At 46.5% G+C, this 20,839-nt stretch overlaps 1 protein-coding gene, 1 long non-coding RNA gene and 1 other non-coding gene across 3 annotated transcripts; all 3 read right to left on the bottom strand.

Moving 5' to 3' along the window:
- Positions 1-8,259: 8,259 nt before the first annotated feature.
- LOC131510306 (large ribosomal subunit protein uL16-like) lies at positions 8,260-8,662 on the bottom strand. The gene has a single exon (XM_058727289.1). The coding sequence runs from the start codon at positions 8,637-8,639 to the stop codon at positions 8,379-8,381; it is 261 nt and encodes an 86-aa protein (XP_058583272.1). The 5' UTR covers positions 8,640-8,662; the 3' UTR covers positions 8,260-8,378.
- A 77-nt stretch (positions 8,663-8,739) lies between these two features.
- LOC131511232 (small nucleolar RNA SNORA70) lies at positions 8,740-8,873 on the bottom strand. Its single transcript, XR_009261428.1, has one exon. It is a non-coding gene; the product is annotated as a small nucleolar RNA SNORA70 (small nucleolar RNA).
- A 1,549-nt stretch (positions 8,874-10,422) lies between these two features.
- LOC131510307 (uncharacterized) lies at positions 10,423-16,125 on the bottom strand. Its single transcript, XR_009260992.1, has 3 exons — positions 15,769-16,125; positions 14,898-15,062; positions 10,423-10,800 (listed from the first exon to the last, which is right to left on the bottom strand). It is a non-coding gene; the product is annotated as an uncharacterized LOC131510307 (long non-coding RNA).
- Between the last annotated feature and the right edge of the window lie 4,714 nt (positions 16,126-20,839).

Raw genomic sequence — 20,839 nt, 5'->3', positions numbered from 1 at the left:
TTGAGACAGGGAGAGACAAAGCATGAACGGGGGAGGGTCAGAGAGAGAGGGAGACACAGACTCTGAAACAGGCTCCAGGCTCTGAGCTGTCAGCACAGAGCCTGACGCGGGGCTCGAACTCACGGACCGTGAGATCGTGACCTGAGCCGGAGTCAGATGCTTAACTGACTGAGCCACCCAGGCGCCCCCACATGTCTTTATTATAATAGTAACATCAACAGGTGTGAGGTGATATATCAGATCGGTTTCAATTTGCATTTCCCTGATGATTAGTGATGTTGAGCATCAACTGGCCATCTCTATGTCTTCTTTGGGAAAATGTCCATTCAAGTCCTCTGCCTGTTTTTAAATTTATATATGTTGGAGGGGCGCCTGGGTGGCGCAGTCGGTTAAGCGTCCGACTTCAGCCAGGTCACGATCTCACGGTCCGTGAGTTCGAGCCCCGCGTCAGGCTCTGGGCTGATGGCTCAGAGCCTGGAGCCTGTTTCCGATTCTGTGTCTCCCTCTCTCTCTGCCCCTCCCCCGTTCATGCTCTGTCTCTCTCTGTCCCAAAAATAAATAAAAAACGTTGCAAAAAAAAAATTTTAAAAAAAATAAATTTATATATGTTGGATATTAACCCCTTGTCATATAGATGATTTGCAAATATTTTCTCCCGTTCCATGGGTTGCCTCTTCATGTTGTCATCTCTTTTGCTGTGCAGAGCATTTTGGTTTGATACAGTCCCCCTGGTTCCATGCTTGTTCATTCCTTGTTCATTTTTGCTTTTGTTGATTGTGCTTTCGGTGGCGTATCCAAAAACTTATGGCTGAGACCAAAGTGAAGGGAATTATTCCCTAGGTGTTCTTGTGGAGTCTTTATGGTTTTGGGTCTTGTTAAGTCCGTAATCCATTTTGAGTTAATTTTTGTGAGTGGTGTAAGATAGAGGTCCAATTTCATTCTTTTCCCTGTGGATAGCCAGTTGTCCCAGCACCATTTACTGAAGAAACTATCCTTTCCCTCTTGATTATTCTTGGCTGCCTTGACGAACATTAGCTTACTGTATATGCGGGGATTTATTTCCGGGCTCTTGTTTCTGATCCATTGGTCTATGTGCCTGTTTTTATGGTAGTTATCATACCATTTTGATTACTGTCACTTTGTAGTATAGTTTTACGTGTTTTTTTTTTTTTAACGTTTATTTATTTTTGAGACAGAGAGAGACAGAGCATGAACAGGGGAGGGGCAGAGAGAGAGGGAGACACAGAATCTGAAACAGGCTCCAGGCTCCGAGCTGTCAGCACAGAGCCCGACGCGGGGCTCGAACTCAAGACCGCGAGATCGTGACCTGAGCTGAAGTCGGCCGCTTAACCGACTGAGTCACCCAGGCGCCCCTGTAGTATAGTTTTAGATCAGGAAAAATGATGCCTCTGCTTAGTCCTTTTTTAAGATTGCTTTGGCTATCTAGGGACGTTTGTAACTCCACACAAATTTTAAGATTTTTTTTTCTATTTCTGTGAAAAATGGCATTGGAATTTTGATAGATATTGCATCAAATCCCCACATGGCTTTGTGTAGTGTAGACATTTTAACATCAGCTTTTCTGATCCATGAACATGAGCTCTATTTCCATTTATTTGTGACTTTAAATTCTTTCATCAAAATGTAATTTTGATGTTGGATATTAACCAATATCTAAAGCTCTAGGCAGAGCTTTTACTTCTTTAGTTCCATTCATATCTCGGCACTTTGGTCTCTTTGATGCTGTTGTAAATGGGATTATTGTCTTTTTCAGGTAGTTCACTGTTGGTGGGTAGAAATGCAACTGAATTTAGCATGCTCATTTTGTATTTTAAAACTTTTTTGGGTGGCTTAGTCGGTTAAGCGTCCGACTCTTGGTTTTGGCTCAGGTCATGATCTCACGATTGGTGAGTTGGAGCTCCACAATGGGGTCTGTGCTGGCAGCGCAGAGCCTACTTGGGATTCTCTCTCTCTGCCTGTCCCTCCCTGCTTGCATGCACTGTCTTTCTTTCTTTCTTTTTTTTTTTTAAATTTTTTTTTAACGTTTATTTATTTTTGAGACAGAGAGAGACAGAGCATGAAGGGGGGGAGGGTCAGAGAGAGGGGGACACAGAATCTGAAACAGGCTCCAGGCTCTGAGCTGTCAGCACAGAGCCTGACGCGGGGCTCGAACCCACGGACCGCGAGATCGTGACCTGAGCGGAAGTCGACCGCTTAACCGACTGAGCCACCCAGGCGCCCCGCATGCACTGTCTTTCAAAATAAACATTTTTTTAAAGTCTTAAGCAAAGGTAAGTTGGGATGGCATTGTCTCTCTTTCCAGCCTGATACAGGAAATCTTTCTTCCCGGTTATTTTAAGAATAGCAATTAAAAAAAATTTTTTTACATCTCTCTCTCCCTCTATCTGCCGCTTGGCTGCTCATGCTCTCTCTCAAAAATAAATATTAAAAAAAAAAAAAAACTTTTCTGAATTTTTTAGTTCTAACAGTTTTTTGATAGTCTTTAGGATTTTCTATATACAAGATCGTATTATCAACAGATGGTTTTACTTCTTCCTTTCTGATTTGGCTGTCTTTTGTTTCTTTTTCTGGCTTAGCTGGGCAGGACTTCCAGAATTATGTTGAAAAGGAGTGGTGGGAGTGGGCACTCTTGTCTTGTTCCTAATTTTATTTAAAAAAAATTTTTTTTTCAACGTTTTTTTTTTTATTTATTTTTGGGACAGAGAGAGACAGAGCATGAACGGGGGAGGGTCAGAGAGAGAGGGAGACACAGAATTGGAAACAGGCTCCAGGCTCCGAGCCATCAGCCCAGAGCCTGATGCGGGGCTCGAACTCACGGACCGCGAGATCGTGACCTGGCTGAAGTCGGACGCTTAACCAACTGCGCCACCCAGGCGCCCCTAATTTTATTTTTTAAATGTATGCTTATTTTTGAGAGAGAGGCAGAGAGAGAGGGAGACAGAGGATCCAAAGTGGGCTCCGTGCTGACAGCACAGAGCCCAATGCAGGGCTTGAACTCACGAACTGTGAGATCATGACCTGAGCCAACTGAGCCCAGGTGCCCCTTGTTCCTGCTTTTAACCTTTCACTAATGGGTATGATGTTGGCAGTATGTTTCTCATATACAGCCTCTATTATGTTGAGGTGTATTCCTTCTATACCCAATTTGAATGTTTTCTATCATGAAAAAATGTTGAGTTTTATCAAATGCTTTTTCTGCATCTGTTGAGATAATCACACAATTTTTGTCTTTCATCCTTTTAATGTGCTATATCATATTTATTGATTTGTGTGTGTTGAATCATCTTTGCATCCCAGGGAAAAATCCCATTTGGTTATGGCATATGATCCTTTAATGTCCTGTTGAATTTGGTTTGCTAATATATGGAGAAATGTTGCATCTATATTCATCAGGGATATTGGCCTGTGTGCACATATATACTGGATGGCGGCAAAACAATACTCCAGGCATTTCTTAGTTTAGTTTACACTTTTATTTCTTAAGTTAATACACAGTACCGTGTCACATTTGATAGACTCCATGCTTCTGTGTTCTGGTACTTAGCACAATGCCTGGCCCATTGGGAGGATCAGTTAATATTTACTGAAAAACACCCATAAAGGTTAACAATATTGATTCATTCTACCTAACTGAAGTTCCTTGAGTCATAGATTTTTAAATAGTTTTCAACGAACATATTAATAACTTGTTCACGTCAATATTTTCCTTTTTTTTAATTTTTTTTAACGTTTATTTATTTTTGAGACAGAGAGAGACACAGCATCAACGGGGGAGGGGCAGAGAGAGAGGGAGACACAGAATCGGAAGCAAGCTCCAGGCTCTGAGCCATCAGCCCAGAGCCCGACGCGGGGCTCGAACTCGCGGACCACGAGATCGTGACCTGAGCCGAAGTCAGACGCCCAACCGACTGAGCCACCCAGGCGCCCCACACGTCAATATTTTCAATGATTCCTCTGCGCTCTGTCTTTCAAATAATATTTTATTTTACATTTTTAAAAAGTTAATTTATTTTGAGAGAGAGCTGAGGGTGGGGGGGGGGCGCAGAGAGAGAGAGAGGGAGAGAGAAAATCCCAAGCAAGCTCCTGGGGGTCAGCGCAGGGCCCAAAGCAGGGCTTGATCCCATGAACTGAGAGATCATGGCCTGAGCCAAAGTCAGATGCTTAACTGACTGAGCCACCCAGGCTCCCCTCCACTTTTACATTTAAGGATACTGCAATGGACATAGCAAGTTCTCTGGCTTATGGAAGGGAGAAATCTACTCCAAAGACTCTGGGCAAAATTTGTAACTAAGAAATAAAAATATGATGAAAGCTAACTTTCCTTCAGCTTTATAGAAGTTAGTAACAGGGGAGCCTGGGTGGCTCAGTCAGTTAAGCAGCTTGAACTCGGCTCAGGTCATGATCTCAGGGTTCATGAGATCAAGCTTCCCGCGTCAGTTCTATACTCATGGCATAGAGACTGTTTGGGATTCTCTCTCTGCCCCTCTTCTGCTTGTGTGTGTACTCTTTCCCTCTTAGAAAAGAAGTCAATAATGTACCTTGTTGTGTCTTATGCAACAGAATATTTCCCTACTGTGTTAAGAAAAAAACAAACCAACCAACCCAGAGCAGGACAGTAGTAGTTAAAGCAGTAAAAGCAAGTTTTATTCAGGAATTACTGCAATAGGGGGAAAAAGAGGCCTCAGTATAGAACTGGAACCCATCCCCAGTACAGCACAAAGTGGGGATTTATAGCCAAGGAGCAGGGTTGGGGTCAGTAGATGGAACACTACTAAGGAAACCTCAGGGATGGAAGGCTTCTAGTTAAACAGATCTAACAGGATTCTTGCTGTGGGCAGGCCAGGGTGGTCAGATGCCATACAAAGGAAAACCCAGTCACTTCCGCTTACATTTATTAAAGGATGTGATAAAGGATACATGATCAGTTAGATGAAGAGATACATGGAGTGAGGTCTGGGAGGGTCCCGAGCACAGGAACTTCTGTCCCCATGGAGTTGGGGTACATCATGCTCCCAGTGTGGTTGTGTTCACCCATACGGAAACTCTCTGAACCCCATACTATTGGGATTTTTATGGAGGCTTCCTCACGTAGGCGTGACACATCATCAACTCCACTTCCAGCCCCTTTCCCCTTTCTGGAGGATTGGGGAGGGGGTATGGAGCTGAAAATTCCAAGCTTCTAATCATGGCTTGGCCTTTTGCTAACAGTCAGAAAGAGTCCCCTCCAGGAGTCATCCAGGAGCCCATCCAGAGTTGCCTCATTAGAACAAGACATTCCTACCACTCAGGATATTCCAAGGAATTTAGGAGCCCTGAATCAGGAACTGCGGTTAAAGACCAAATATTAGAAAACGAGATGCTCCTAGTGTCTTAGCACTTAGGAAATTAGAAGGCTTTCAGGAGCCTGCGCCAAGAACCAGGGACAGAGACCAATATATATTTTCTATTATTTCACAGACACCAAAGGTGGGGTGTGTGTGTGAAGAATATTATGAGATATTGAGGGTGGGGAGTTCTCTTTAAACTGACTTGGCAAGGTTCTTGCTACAACTGGGTGATGCAGGCCAGACAAGGGCAGGCTGCAAGGTCCAGACCTAGAGGAGAACGACTCAAGTTTAGTCAGGGAGAGTCTTTGTCATTGGCTATCGTGAAGCCAGTTAAATTGTGGTATCATTTTGAGACCGATCATCCAGAGTTTAAAGAAAAAGGAATTGAATTATTCTAAGTATAGATATCATGGCTTTCTTTAAACATCAAAAATTATTACAGATTCCCAAACTAGACATGAAAAGGCTACTGAAGCATCCTTCAGGTTTTAATTTCTAGTAAGGTATGTATCAATCACTGTAAGACACGTAAACAAAAAGGCCTCTGGGGGCATCCCTCCCCCGCGCTTTTAAGAGTAAAGGGTTCCTGAGAACCAAGTGGGAAAGCCACTGTGAATCATCCCCAGCCTTACAGGTGCATTTCTTGCACTGATCTCAAGAAGAGCCATCGAGAGAAAATCCTAAGCACCTCTCTGTATCAGCCCTTGGCCAGGCCTACATGTTTTGGTTTTTTTAGGCCAGGAAGCTGGTGTCTGGGGACCTGAGGGACTTTTGGCCACAGTTTTGCTTTTTCCCTCTCTTTTCTCATTTTTTCTTTTCTTTCCCATCTTTATTTAGTTTGTTAGTACTGTTAGGGGGCACTTTTAGTTAGCATTCCTAGCAGTGAGTCACTGAGCTGCGGGGGCCTTGTGGCCATCCCCGTGACCGGGAGAGCCACAGTGACCACCACCGGCTCCTCAGGACCGTCGGCCAGGGCAGCTTTGCCCAGGTGGGGTTGGTCTGGCACAGCCCGAGTGGGACAGAGGCGTCCATGAAGGTCATTAACAAGAGTCAGCAGGGCTCCTCCAGCCTCCAGAGACTATTCCTTGAAGTCCAGAGCATGAAGGCCCTGAATCACAACCCCCGAGTCGTGAAACTACTTGAGGTCGCTGGCACCATGGAAGCAGGCGACCCGGTCACGGAGTCCACTAGTGAAGGACAGGTGTTTGAACTGCGCCATGCCTGCATGAGAAAGGGGGAGCCCCGAGGCAGATTCTGCCAGATAGCACCCACTGTGTGGTACCACCACCAGGAAGGTGTCACCCACAGGGACCTAAAGCCAGAGAGCCTGCTTTTGGAATCCGACCCGAACATCGAGGTCGCATACTCTGGATTCAGCAATGAGTTCACCGCCGCCCATAAGCTGACCCCCTTCTGTGGTAGTCCCCCTTACACCAAGAGTACAACAGTCTCGTAGGAGATGGGTGGAGCCTGGAGCCATCCTCTATACAACGACTGTCCAGTGACCAGCAGGTCCCTGCCTTGGCAGGACTTCAGGGAGCTGTGGGAGTGGGTGCTGAGCAGGATATACCACGTTCCCCTTTCCACGTCTGTGCAGCGTGGGAGACCTGCTAGAGAGATTCCTGCCCCTCAGTCCCAGTGAGAGAAGCGCTTTAGAGGAAACCATGAAGGGCCCATGGATGACCATGGCCCGTGAAGCAGAACTACTAAAGCCTTACAGTGAGCCACTCCCTGACTACAAGGATCCCTGGCAGAACTGAGGTGAAATTATCTGTGGGCTATGAGTGGGACCAGATCCAGGACCTGCTGAGGGGCCAGAATTAAGAGGAAGTGATGGCCAACTACCTGATCCTAGGCTGCAAGAGCCCCAAGGTGGAGGGTGGACCATTGCTGCGAAGCCTCTGCCTTCAGCTGATCCTGCCAATAGTTGCTGTCCTTCCCACTCCCACAGGCTTCAGCCCAGGGTCTCTGCCGACCCGGAGGAGCCTGGTTTCGGTGGGCCTGCCCACCTCTGCTGTGTTCTGTAACTCAAAAAGTCAGCGGCCTGGGGAGCACTGGGAGTCAGTGGAAGGCCAGCAGCCCATCCAAAGGGCCTGCCAGTCCCCCACCAAGACACAAGGACCATCCCTTTCCCCAGCACAGTCCATAGTGTGACCCTGGGGCCTCCCCTCCACCCACAGCATCAGCAGCAGTGGTGATGCCCCACACGGAACCAGCTGCCCCCAGGGTTTGTCCTACAACTGGCAACTCCCTCCATGCTGGGCGGCCCGGTGATAGGACCCCAGCCTCTCCCTCTGGCAACCCCCAAGGCTGAATGGGCTGCTGGGAGCTTCTTCAACTTCTTACTCAGGCAGATACCGTGTTTCAGGCCACCTGGAAAGAACCGATGTGGCCCTTAAACCACAATGAAGCCAATGAAAGCTCACGTGGTGGATAGCCAAAGAAGGGACAAAACCAAAGACTGTTTTTATATGGGCAGCAAGAAGATCCTGAGCTGCACCGAGCCCAGCAGCAGGTGTGGGAGGTGGGCCAGGGCTGACACAGACAGCCGTGGGGACGGGAGTGGTGCGAGGAGCTTACGGCTTGTATGTGGGGACACCGAGGACCACGGGCAGGGAAGGATGGCAGGTGCAGACTGCCAAGGTGGTCTGCATGGGATTCAAATCAAGGGAGTACCTGTGCTTCCACAGCATTCAAAAGCACTGAATCAAAAAATAACGGTGGGCTTAAAGGATGGCTGGGTGCCACCGGGGAGATAAGAAGACAGGCTGGTCCTGGCTTCGGGCAGGTCCTCTGTCCCAACCTGGGTGAATCTTCAGAGACTGGACTGTTGTCCTGGGGTACTTCTTCCCTCCTACTCTTTTCTCTCGTCTTCTGTGCTTATCAGGGACGGGAGATGCTTCTGTAGAAATAAACACAATAAAAAAACCACATTTAATGGGAAGGGATTTAACGTGTATTTTCTTTTTTTTAAGACGGGAAGTAGGACTTATTGGTGGGCATGACAGAGAAGGGGCAGTGCCGAGGTTCTCATGAGCACAGAGCCCTCCATTTGTCCAAGGGACCATGATAAGGGATATATTTGACCCCATAGCCATCTGGGGTGAGCAGCTTTTCAGCCACTATGTCTTCAAATTTATCCACGTTAAAGTCCCACTTCTTGGAAATGTGGATTTTCCGGCGGCCAGGGAACTTGAACTTGGCCCTACGTAGGGCCTCAATCACATGCTCCTTATTCTGCAGCTTGGTGCGAATGGACATGATCACTTGGCCAATGTGGACCCTGGCCATTGTGCCCTGGGGCTTTCCAAATACACCCCACATACCTGTCTGAGCCTAGACTGGAGCCTAGACTGTGGCATGAGGCCACACCTCAATGTCCACTGGAAAGGGCTGTCTCCAAGGTCCCTTAGGGCAACCTGTACAATCAACAGGCTGCATACACTACCAAGGAGGCTACTGTTTGCAGCCATTGCACACTGGGCTCCCATGGGGAAAGAGCACAGTCGGCTTAATTGGCTGCATTGACATCTATTTTCTGAGTTGCTTTTAAATTTTGTTTAATGTTTATTTTTGAGCATGAACGAGAGAGCGAGCGAACGAGGTAGGGGCAGAGAGCAAGGGAGACACAGAATCCAAAGCAGGCTCCAGGCTCTGAGCTGTCAGCACAGGGCCCGATGCAGGGTTCGAACCCATGAACCATGAGATCATGACTTGAACGGAAGTCAGATCCTTAACCGACTGAGCCACCCAGGCGCCCCTGAGTTGCTCTTAATGCTGGATTGTGGGAGGTGATTATTGATATGAATGGTTCTCATTCATGTTTGTCTCAGAGAACACTGGGCTGTCACTTCCTTCAGCAGGTTTGATAATAGTAATATTAACACCAACAAATACCAGTAGCATTTACTAGTGGCCCCAGACCTTCTACACCATTTCAATCCCTTTTATTTATTTATTTATTTTTTTCAACGTTTTTTATTTATTTTTGGGACAGAGAGAGACAGAGCATGAACGGGGGAGGGGCAGAGAGAGAGGGAGACACAGAATCGGAAACAGGCTCCAGGCTCCGAGCCATCAGCCCAGAGCCTGACGCGGGGCTCGAACTCACGGACCGCGAGATCGTGACCTGGCTGAAGTCGGACGCTTAACCGACTGCGCCACCCAGGCGCCCCTCAATCCCTTTTAGGTGAAAGTGCCCATTTACCAGACTAGGAAATGAATGTTGAATGGCGTTAAGCAGTTTGTACAATCGCAGAGCTGGTGTCCGGAGCACGTGCTTTGAATCTTGGGTCTACGGCCTCCCTTGGCTCAGGCCTGGGGCTTCTGCAGTCCCGCTTTTGACATCCTGTTGAGGTTGTTACACCGAGTCTCTTGACTAATGGACAATTCAGTAATACACAAGACGACACCAAACACTTGTGCGGTAATCTTCAGAGCTTCTTGTGAATTCGCTTGTTTGCGGGGCCCTAAGTCCTCTGCGTATGCAGGACAGGGTCCTGAGTACAAATTCTACCTCAAAAATATGAAAGAAAAATGAAGTTGTCCAGAGTGCTGGCAACACTGAGGTTGTATGGAGCCCTGTTCAGCCCGAGGGACAGTGCCTTGTAGGCCGGTTAGCACACAGGTGGGCCCCCTGCTGTGGGAGCCTGATCCAGATCTAAACGCCTCTACGGTGGTGCCCAGCAGGGTGGCCTTCCCGCTCTTCTCCTGCTTCCTGTCAAAATCTTACTAGCTAGAGAACAAATGTAGACTGATGTCTTGCGGATGAACTCCTATATATTAAAATTCACTTACTGGGGTGCCTGGGTGGCTCAGTCGGTTCAGCGTCCAACTTCGGCTCAGGTCATGATCTCGCGGTTCATGAGTTCCAGCCCCGCGTCGGGCTCTGTGCTGACAGCTCAGAACCTGGAGCCTGTTTCAGATTCTGTGTCTCCCTCTCTCTCTCTGACCCTCCCCCGTTCATGCTCTGTCTCTCTCTGTCTCAAAAATAAGTAAACATTAAAAAAATAAATTAATTAATTAATTAAAAATAAAATAAAATAAAAAAATAAATAAAATTCACTTACTGGACTCAAGAGCCCTTTTCCCTATCCCAGTGCTTTTTATTCATGTACAAATTAACTAGAACTCGCCTGAGTACACCCACTCGCTCCAGAGCTGCTGGGTCACATCTGTACCCAGGCATCCGCCCCTAGAGGATCTATCCCCTATCCTCCCAGGCATGGGGAAGAGACATCTCATTTAGGGTGAGTGTTGAGCTTTTTCCAGAGGCACACCGCTCGGTGAGGTCACTGAAGAGTTCTGGGAGGGTCCTCGATGGAAACTTTGGTGGCAGTTCTTCTTTGGCAGGTCCCCGGGGTTGGGGTGCAATCCTGTGGCCTCCGCCTTCTTGATGATCATAGTCCTGGCACATAACAGAGCTCCCCAAGTAGTGTTTCTCCTCTTTTGCCTGCAAGGGAGTCACGAGAAAAGGAATTGCAAGGAAATCTCAGAAGAGACTGCTATGTATAGCCAAGGTGAGGGTCGGGAGTGTTTTGTGGGTGAGGCAGATTTGAAGCTGAGGCCTGACCAGAACTTTTGGGATCCTGAGTCCTCACGTGAGGGCCATCACGCACGTGCCGGTTTCCAGGCTGCCTGCCGTTGGGAGGGCCGTTTTGAGCTTGTATGTAACACAGATCCGTTAGTGGTGTGGCCTGGAGCCCTGGCTGGAAAGGATCCTGAGGTCAAGGTCAGGCCCAGTAGAACACAGTCCTACTTATTAGGCATCTGTAATAGTTATAGTTCCTAGTACTGCCTTCACTGGTGCTCCCTTTTGTACTAAGATGATGTTAAAGGACTCTGTGGCAGACCTTAACATAACCTGGTTACAACAGAAGCTTCTGAGTCAGAGAGCTCTCTTATCACCCTGCATATATCTGGGTATGGTGTATTTACAAGCACATATATTTATAGGCACTGCAGTTGTGCTTGGGATTTGCACCCTGACCCAGGCATTAATTTATTTAAAAGAATATCTTAACATTTTCAAAGAATTGAGCATTTTAATTTTTTTTTTAATGTGTATTTATTTGAGAACATGTGCATGAGTGGTGGAGGAGCAGAGAGAGAGGGGGGCGGAGAGAGAGAACCCCAAGCAGGCTCCATGTCGTCAGTGGGGAGTCCAATGCAGGGCTCAATCCCATGTACTGTGAGATCGTGACCTGAGCCGACACCAAGGGTCAGATGCTCAACCAACTGAGCCACCCAGGAGCTCCAAGCTGAGCATCTTTAAATTCCCTATTTCTGTTACTTCTAATTGTATTGCATTATGGGCCAGAAATATAATATGTTCAATATTTGTCCTTTTATATTTACTAAATATATATTTTTTTGTTTTTAAAATATAATCAAAGGTATTTCCATTTCTTTGATGCTGGCTTGGTTTCTAAACATTCACTTTGTTGAGACATTCTTTTGGGTATATACATACAGATCAGTTATGTTTTCATTGTTTTATATGCTTTTGTGTTTTTTTTTAAACCATTTTGGGCCCTTCATTCTCTCTTAATACATTTCTTTCCAAGCCTCCCATGCTCAATAGATTCTATGATTTACTGTTTCTCAGTTAAGATTGCTTTCAGCTCTAGATACCAGAAAATCTGACACACAGTAGTATGAACAAGCAAGGAGAGGAGATGAGGTCAAAAAGGTAGGCAGGGGTCAGGTTATCTGGTTACCTAAGCTTTTATTTTATTGCAGTGAGAAGCCAGTGAGAGGGTTATAAATGGGGATAGGAGGGAATGGAGGGGGAGTGGGGTGTCTGTGGGGGGTGGGGGTTGGGGTTAACATATATCATGGTTTTCTTTTTTTTTTTTAAGTTTGTTTATTTAATTTTGAGAGAGAGAGAGAGAAAGAGCAAGCTTGCACATGGGAGAGGCAGAGAGGGAAGGAGGGAGAGAATCCCAAGCAGGCTCCATGCTGTCAGCACACAGCTTGATGTGGGTCTCAATTCAACAAACCATGAGATCATGACCTGAACCAAAATCAAGAGTCAGCTGCTTAACCGACTGAGCCACCCAGGCACCCCTGTCTTTCATGTTTAAAAAAAATTTTTTTTAATGTTTCTTTATTTCTGAGAGAGAGAGAGAGAGAGAGAGCATGAGCAGGGGCGGAACAGAGAGAGGGAGACACAGAATCCAGAGAGAGAGAGAGAGAGAGAGAGAGAGAGAGAGAGAGAGAGAGAATGAGCAGGGGCAGAGCAGAGAGAGGGAGACACAGAATCCAAAGCAGGCTCCAGGCTCCGAGCTGTCAGCACAGAGCCCGACGCCGGGCTCGAACTCACGAACCGCGAGATCGTGACCTGAGCTGAAGTCGGATGCTTAACTGACTGAACCACCCAGGCGCCCCTTCATGTTTTTTTATGGAGCACTGTGGATGCTGACTGGAGAATGGACTCCAGGAGAGTATAGAGGGAAGCAGGAAGCTAGTTTCGAAGACGGTGTTTGCAGAAGATCAGTAAGAGAGGACAGTGGCTGAAACTGGTTGTAGAAATGGATGCAATGAGAAGAGGCTGCAATCAGGATGCATGTCAAGAGGACTTGTTGGAGGACTGCATGTGGTGGGGTGGGAAGGGAAAGAGAGTCAGTGATGGCTCCTGAGTGCTCCCCTCAGAAAAGAAGACCCAGGCCTAAGGGTTCTCAGCAGATAGATGGTATTCAAAGCTGGGAGCCTCTGTAGGTTTGCTCTGAGAAGAGAGGGCCCACAAGAAAGAGAAAGGGGCTGAGGGTCCCAGAGATCTGAACGAGGAGGAGGAGGAATAAAAGGAAGATAGAGTAAGATGGGAGGGAATTGGGGGCGGGGGTGGGAGGGGCTTGAGAATCCAGAGGAAAGAAGTGCTCAATCGTGTTTCAAATGCAGCTATAAGACTGAGAGAACAAAAACTGAATCTTGAATTTAGCAAAATGGAAAACATTGGTGACACCATGAAAGCAAAGTGGTGTGGAGGAAAGCCGGAATGGAATGGGTTCAGGAGACGAGAGGAGAGGTACTTGAATGGAGCAGAGGAAAATGGGAAATGGAGAGGACTCTGGGGTCAAAGGAGGTCTGTGTTAATGCACAACATTAGGGCACCTTTGTATGCTGATGTTGGCAAGGGATCATTACTGACACAGGACTGCAGAACTCTGGGGTCATAAGCTGAAAGGACTTCTCAGCGCCAAGTTTACTTGAAGTTATAGCTTTAATCTTTAAAGTCTTTATTTTTTTTTTTTTTCAACATTTTTTTTTTTTTTAATTTATTTATTTATTTTTGGGACAGAGAGAGACAGAGCATGAACGGGGGAGGGGCAGAGAGAGAGGGAGACACAGAATCGGAAACAGGCTCCAGGCTCCGAGCCATCAACCCAGAGCCTGACGCGGGGCTCGAACTCACGGACCGCGAGATCGTGACCTGGCTGAAGTCGGACGCTTAACCGACTGCGCCACCCAGGCGCCCCATAATCTTTAAAGTCTTTAAAATCAACGGGCTTAGTCGGTTAAGCATCTGACTTCAGCTCAGGTCACGATTTCACGGTTCATGGGTTTGAGCCCCACATCGGGCTCTCTGCTGTCAGCACAGAGCACTCTTCAGATCCTCTATCCCCCTCCCCCACTTGCGCGCACTCTCTCTCTCTCTCTCAAAATAAATAAACTTTATATTTAAAAAATAAAATAAATGGGATTTTTGCCATCTAGTTCATAATACAGGCATACCCACAGAATATATCCCCCAATTAATGTTTTCCTGGAAGAATGTTTTCATTTTCAATACATAGCATAGAAGTTATTTCCCTCTCAACATTTTTAGCTGATATGTATATAGAGTTTATATTGAGTCTTTAAAAAAATACATTTTATTAAATTTTTTTAAATATTTATTTTTGAGAGAGAGACAGAGCGTGAGCAGGGGAGGGGCAGAGAGAGAGGGAGACGCAGAATCCGAAGTAGCCTCCAGGCCCTGAGCTGTCAGCACAGAGCCCGACGCGGGGCTCGAACTCACAAACTGTGAGATCATGACCTGAGCTGAAGTCGGACGTTCAACCGACTGAGCCACCCAGGCGCCCCCCCCAAAAATATATTTTAAACGGCTTGAGAAAAAGTTCCACGTTGCTTCCAAATACAACCTGCAGGCCAATCACACTTTGGAGTGTTGGCAAGATGTACAACATCTGATGTTACTGGTCTACAAGTAGCCACTGCTAATGCACACAAAGCACCTGTATGCCAATGACTATACTATTTTTTTAATTTAATTTTTAAGTAAACTCTACTCCCAACGTGGGGCTCTAACTCCTGAGCCCGAGATCGAGGGGCTCTAGCGACTGAGCCAGCCAGATGCCACAAAATTGGTCGGGTTTTTTGATGGGACTTGCTATGCCTTATAATTTTTTGTTTAAAATAATGGGAAATAAGTCATTCTTAGGGTCTCTTCTTAGAGAAAGTCTGACATTTCAGGCATAGATTATGAACCATCGCTAATGGCATAGGACTTTCCAGCCTTGTCTTAGTTTTAAGTTTTCAATTACTTACCTTGGAAATGACTTCATCTCTTCCAAATCTTGTAGAATTGATGCTCCAGAAAGTCCTACCATGGATAGTTTGCCGTTTTGCATCCTCCCTGCACAGAATTGGAGCTGTGCATAAATTAGCTGGAGATGTGTGTCGTGACCTTGTAATTGGAGTTAACCAGAAAAACTAAATAGAAAAATGACATAAGAAAATTATCAGTACAACTCCCAACAGCGACAGATTGTTTTAATTATTCTGTCTTCTGAAAGGATATTTAAAAAGGGATATTTAGGGGCCCCTGGGTGGCTCAGTCCGTTAAGCCACTGACTCTTGATTTGGGCTCAGGTCCTGATCTCACGATCCCTGAGATTGAGCAGGAATCTGCAGCTTTGCACTGACAGCATGGAGCCTGCTTAGGATTCTCTCCCCCCATCCCCACCCCCCCGCCCCTCTGCTAGGCGTGCTCTCAAATAAATATATATAAAAAAAAAAGAGGGGTGCCTGGGTGGCTCAGTCCCTCAGGTGTGGGGCTCTGGATTTCAGCTCAGGTCACGATCTCAGGTTTGTGTCTAGTTCTGCGCTGAGTGCCCGGAGCCTGCTTGGGATTCTCTCTCTCCGCCCCTCCCTTGCTCATGCTCGCTCTCTTCCAAAATACGTATATAAATTAAAAAAAAAAAAAAAAAAGAAGATATTTATAAGGGGTTCCAAAGGAGCCCCTCCACAAACCTCCCTGACGTTTTGGGAAGGATGAACGGGAGCTTCTGGTCCAGCTGGCCGGTGTGAATTAGGCCAAGAGGTCCGAAATAAAATAATCAGCCACTTGGGACTCCCACCTGGGAGTCAGGGAAGTGGCTTGGGCGTGGTCCCCCAAGGGGGTTAGGAGGTCACTGACCTGCGCGCCGGAGGTGCCTATGTTTGTGCAGCAAGGGACTGCACTGGACAGTCCCTCTAAGAGGCCTGACAAGGTATTGGGAGTTCAACCAGCCGGGGGTCCAGGAGGCGTTCTGCAGGCAACCACACGACCAGCGGTCCATAAGGACGATTATGGGAACCCGGAGAGGCAGAGGTGATGACGGGAAAGGTGGCTTCGAAAAGACAAGTTCCAGGTTTCCAGGTACCGGTATTTCTATTTTAACCGATGAGTTTCCGTTTCAAATACCGGCTTAGGAGCTTCCGCATGTGTTCTAAACCGCCTCCCCAACCGCCAGGCCTGAGCGAGCCGCTAGCCCCACCCCTACCGGCGGCACTGCGCATGTCCGAGGTGGGGCGTGGCAAGTGGGGGCGTGGCGAATGGGGGCGGAGCGAGGCAGCGGGAAGGGCGGGACGCGCTGGGTTTCTGGAGGCCAGGTTGTACCCCTGGCCAGCTCGCCTCAGGCTTCCGGAGGTGTGGCACTTGCTGGCCTGCGAGAAATCCAGCTTTGGCCACAACAAATCGCGCCATCGGAAATTCGTGAAGATGCTCTATCACGATCACATCTCGAGTCAGGCTGTCCCAGCCCGCTGGGCTGCGCTGGGTCTCTGGGGGGCGGGGCTCTCGGGAGACCGACGCTCCTTTGAGCGAGGCGGGACAGCAGTTAGTACTCCGGGGGGCGGGGCGGAAGGCGGGGCTTCTCTTCCCCAAGAGGAGACTGAGGCTGCTGGCTGGGCTGAAGGCCTACAACTCCCAGGACGTGCTGGACGTTGGGTGCTCCTTGAGGTTCAGGGTCTTCTGCTTAGATTTTGTGGGTCTGACATTTTGCTTACTCCATTCCCGTTCCAATGTGCTGCAGTAATTGTTTCGTAGGAGCCATTTGGTTGTTTCTGTATCTTGCAGTGTTTTTAGGGATCCCACCCTCACTACATAAGTCACTATGTACAATAAAAAATACAATAGCTACCTACTTGTAGTTGTCACGTCTGTCTTCTCCAATGGAGCTGTGAAGAATCCTAGTTGTAGCTTCTTTCATTCTCATACACCTGGGGCCGCTTACAAACTGGGCATTCCATCTTTGGTCTCATTGACCTTATCCTTTTCATCTATTTTGTGATTTTAATTTTTTTAATCGTTTTTATTTTATTTTTTGAGAGACAGAGACAGAGTACTAGTTGGGGAGGAGCAGAGAGAGAAGGAGACACAGAATCCGAAGCAGGCTCCAGGCTCTGAGCTGTCAGCACAGAGCCTGACACGGGGCTCGAACCCACGAACCCTGAGATCATGACCTGAGCTGAAGTCAGACACCTAACCGACTGAGCCACCCGGGCGCCCCTCATTTATCTTGAAATATACTTTGCTAATACAGTGGACACTGACAGGCTTTTTTTTTTTTTTTTTTAATTTATTTGGGGCACCTGGGTGGCTCAGTCGGTTAAGTATCAGACTCTGGATTTCAGGTCAGGTCATGATCTCACAGGTGGTGGGTTCCAGCCCCATGTTGGGCTCTGTGCTGACAGTGCAGAGCCTGCCTGGGATTTTCTCTCTCCCTCTCTCTCTGTTCCTCCCCTCCCCAAAATAAATAAATAAACTAAAAAAAGTAACTTTGTTGCTGAAAAATTCTATTGCCAAGTACTTGTCCTTATGAAAAGAAAAAGGAGAGCTTAAATATATTTGTTGAAAACAAACTGCTCGTTTTCTTGTCCTGTTCCCCCAGATATTTTGTGCAGTTATATCACTTAAGAAAAGAGCGATAGTCTATGGAACAAACTATGATCTATTTTAAATATTGGAGTTCCGCAGAATATTTCATTTTGAAATGGGGTGTGGAAAAAAAAAAGGTGACCATCTTTGAATTCAAATCCTAAGATTTGTTCAGCTTCAACAGTCTGTGAATCACTGGGCATTAGCAATAGGCCACGTATTGTATAAAGTGGTGCTTTTTTTTTTCTTTCAGGGAAGTACTATATAAATGAAATATGCACATTATGTTTAATATCAGGAAACTCGGGGCGCCTGGGTGGCTCAGTCGGTTAAGCGTCCGACTTCGGCTCAGGTCATGATCTCGTGGTTGGTGAGTTCAAGCCCCGCGTCGGGTTCTGTGCTGACAGCTCAGAGCCTGGAGCCTGTTTCCGGATTCTGTGTCTCCCTCTCTCTCTCTGACCCTCCCCTGTTCATGCTCTGTCTCTCTCTGTCTCAAAAATAAATAAACGTTTAAAATTTTTTTTTAAATATCAGGAAACTCAAATCCCATATTGAAAAGAATATATATTGAACAGAATCCTATTTACCTATTTACCTCCTTCTCCTCTCCTTCCTCCTCCTCCTCTTCCTCCCCCTCCTCCTCTTCCTCCCCCTCCTCCTCTTCCTCCCCCTTCTTCTTTTTAATTTTTATTTTATTAACATTTATTTATTTTTGAGACAGAGAGGGAGCATGAACAGGGGAGGGTCAGAGAAAGAGGGAGACAAAGAATCTGAAACAGGCTCCAGGCTCTGAGCTGTCAGCACAGAGCTTGACACGGGGCTGGAACCCGCGGACCGCGAGATCATGACCTGAGCCAAAGTCGGACGCTTAACTGAGCCACCCAGGCACCCCTTAATTTTAGAGAGAGTATGGGAGGAGGGGAGAGGGGCAGAGAGAGGGAGAGAGAGAGAGAGTCTTAAGCGGGCTCCACACTTAACACGGAGCCCGAGGCAGGGCTCAATCCCACAACCCTGGGATCACTACCTGTGCGGAGATCAAGAGTTGGACACTCAACTGACTGAGCCACCCAGGCGCCGCCACAAGCACGCATTCTTAACCTTCACTATGTCTAAGGTTTAAGTCTTGAGGGTTTTCCTTTTTTAAACACAACTTAATTTTTCACATATACTAGTTTAGAACTTTGATTCCCTTCAATAAGAAGCTTGGAGGGGATGCCTGGCTGGCTCAGACAGCGGAGAGTGCAACCCTTGATCTCAGGGTTGTGGGTTTGAGCCCCATGTTGGAGGTAGAGGTTACTTAAAAAAATAAAATAAAATAAAACCAGATTTCGGATTTTTAAAAATCTGGTGAGTTATTCTGTAGTGTTTCAGTTAACAGAGACTTTGAAAATAGCGTTATTAAAGAAGGGGGACACTGTTCTTATGCACTGTGGGGTTTTGTTTTGTTCTTTTAATCTCAAATGATCTTCCAAAAATAAGGGCAGGAACAACTGAAGTTTGTTTTGTGCATCGTTTTATGTTAACCTTTATTGAATTTACAATAGGGCATCAGGAATTTAATCTCAATCTCCTAATTTTTATAGATTAAATCTAAGGTTTAAGCTTCATTAGAATGGCAGAAATACTGCTTATCATGGGTAAATAAAAAATAAATGTAAACATTCCCAACTCTTCCCGTTTAAGAATTATCTTTCTGGGGGTGCCTGGCTGGCTCAGTCCGTGGAGCACACGACTGTTGATCTTGGGGTGGTGTGTAGAGATTACTTAAAAATTAAAAAAGATAAATAAAAATATCTTTCCAGATGCTGATTTGCTTAGCCAAAGTTATATTGTGGTTCAAGACTTTGCAGATAGCTCTGTTTCACAGAGAAAATATGAACATGGTTTTTGAAAAGGAGAACATTGATCCAACTTTGTGATTAAAAAAACGATTTGTTGATTTGTTTGTTTGTCTGTTTATTTGTTTGTTTGTTAGGGGAGGGAGAAAGAGAGAATCCCAAGCAGGGATCTCACCAACCATGACATCTTGACCTGAGCCAAAATCAAGAGTCTGACACTAGGGGCACCTGGGTGGCTCAGTCGGTTAAGCGTCTGACTTCAGCTCAGGTCATGATCTCACAGTTCATGGGTTTGAGCCCTGCGTGGAGCCTGCTTCAGATGCTGTGTCTCCCTCTCTCTCTGCCCCTCCCCTGTTTGCACTCTGTCTCTCTCTCTAAAAAATAGTTATTAAAAAAAGAAAAAAGGAATCTGATGCTTAACCAACAGAGCCACTCGGGCACCCCCAGAACTTTGTGATTTTTTAATAATAATCAGGACTGGGGTGCCTGGATGGCTCAGTTGGTTGAACATCTGACTTGGGCTCAGATCATGATCTCGCGATTCATGAGTTGGAGCCTCCTGTGCTGTTAGCACAGAACCTGCTTTGGATCCTCTGTTCCCCCTTTCTCTGCCTCTTCCCCACTTGTTTTCTCTCTCTCTCTCTCTCTCTCAAAATAAATAAGCAAACATTAAAAAAATTAATCAGGACTATTGGCTTCAGAGGCCGTTGGGGAAGATGATGACTATTCACCGTAAAAAATACAAAATTTAAAATTGTATTCGTTTATGTTCATGCTTGCTTTCAGATTTCTTAATGCTCAAAGGGCAAGGTGTTCCTTCAGGCTTGTATGATAGTATTTCTTTGATCAGCATCTGCTAGGATCTGCTCTGGGTTTGGGCCCATCCTGTGACTGCAGCAGGGCCTACCATCTGGTGACAGCTCATAGTTGATTTCTTTCTGTTCTTATGAGCACAGGTTGTGCGTTACCACTGGTAACATGGGCCGGGATGGCCAAGGACCAGGGATAATGGGATCACTGGGTAGGATTGTACTGTTACTAAGGCACATGATGACAACCTTTTCAGATAATTATAAAAAGAAATCCTCGGGGCACCTTGGTGTCTCAGTCAGTTGAGCGTCCGACTTCGGCTCAGGTCATGATCTCACAGTTTGTGAGTTCGAGCCCCGTGTCAGCCTCTGTGCTGACAGCTCAGATCCTGGAGCCTGCCTCGGATTCTGTGTCTCCTTCTCTCTCTGCCCCTCCCCCACTTGTGCTCTGTCTCTCTATGTCTCTCAAAAAAAAAATGGAAAAAAATTTCTTTTTAATAAATAAAAAATAAAGAAATCCTCATATCATCCTTACCGGTGCTGTTCTTTGCTTTCATTAGGAACCTCACAATTCTCGAGTGTGAAATGGTTTAATAACCTTTTGGGAGTGGTAAGTGATTAAATAAGCTATTAGTCGAAGTGCCTTCTTACAAAGTAAGAAACCAACAAATCGAAGCGACAGGGACATTATTCTTTAAAATG

Source organism: Neofelis nebulosa, chromosome 4 (assembly GCF_028018385.1).
Source record: "Neofelis nebulosa isolate mNeoNeb1 chromosome 4, mNeoNeb1.pri, whole genome shotgun sequence".
In the NCBI taxonomy this organism is placed as follows: domain Eukaryota; kingdom Metazoa; phylum Chordata; class Mammalia; order Carnivora; family Felidae; genus Neofelis; species Neofelis nebulosa.
Note: the sequence above shows the minus strand (reverse complement) of the source record. Positions and strands in the feature narration are given on the sequence as shown.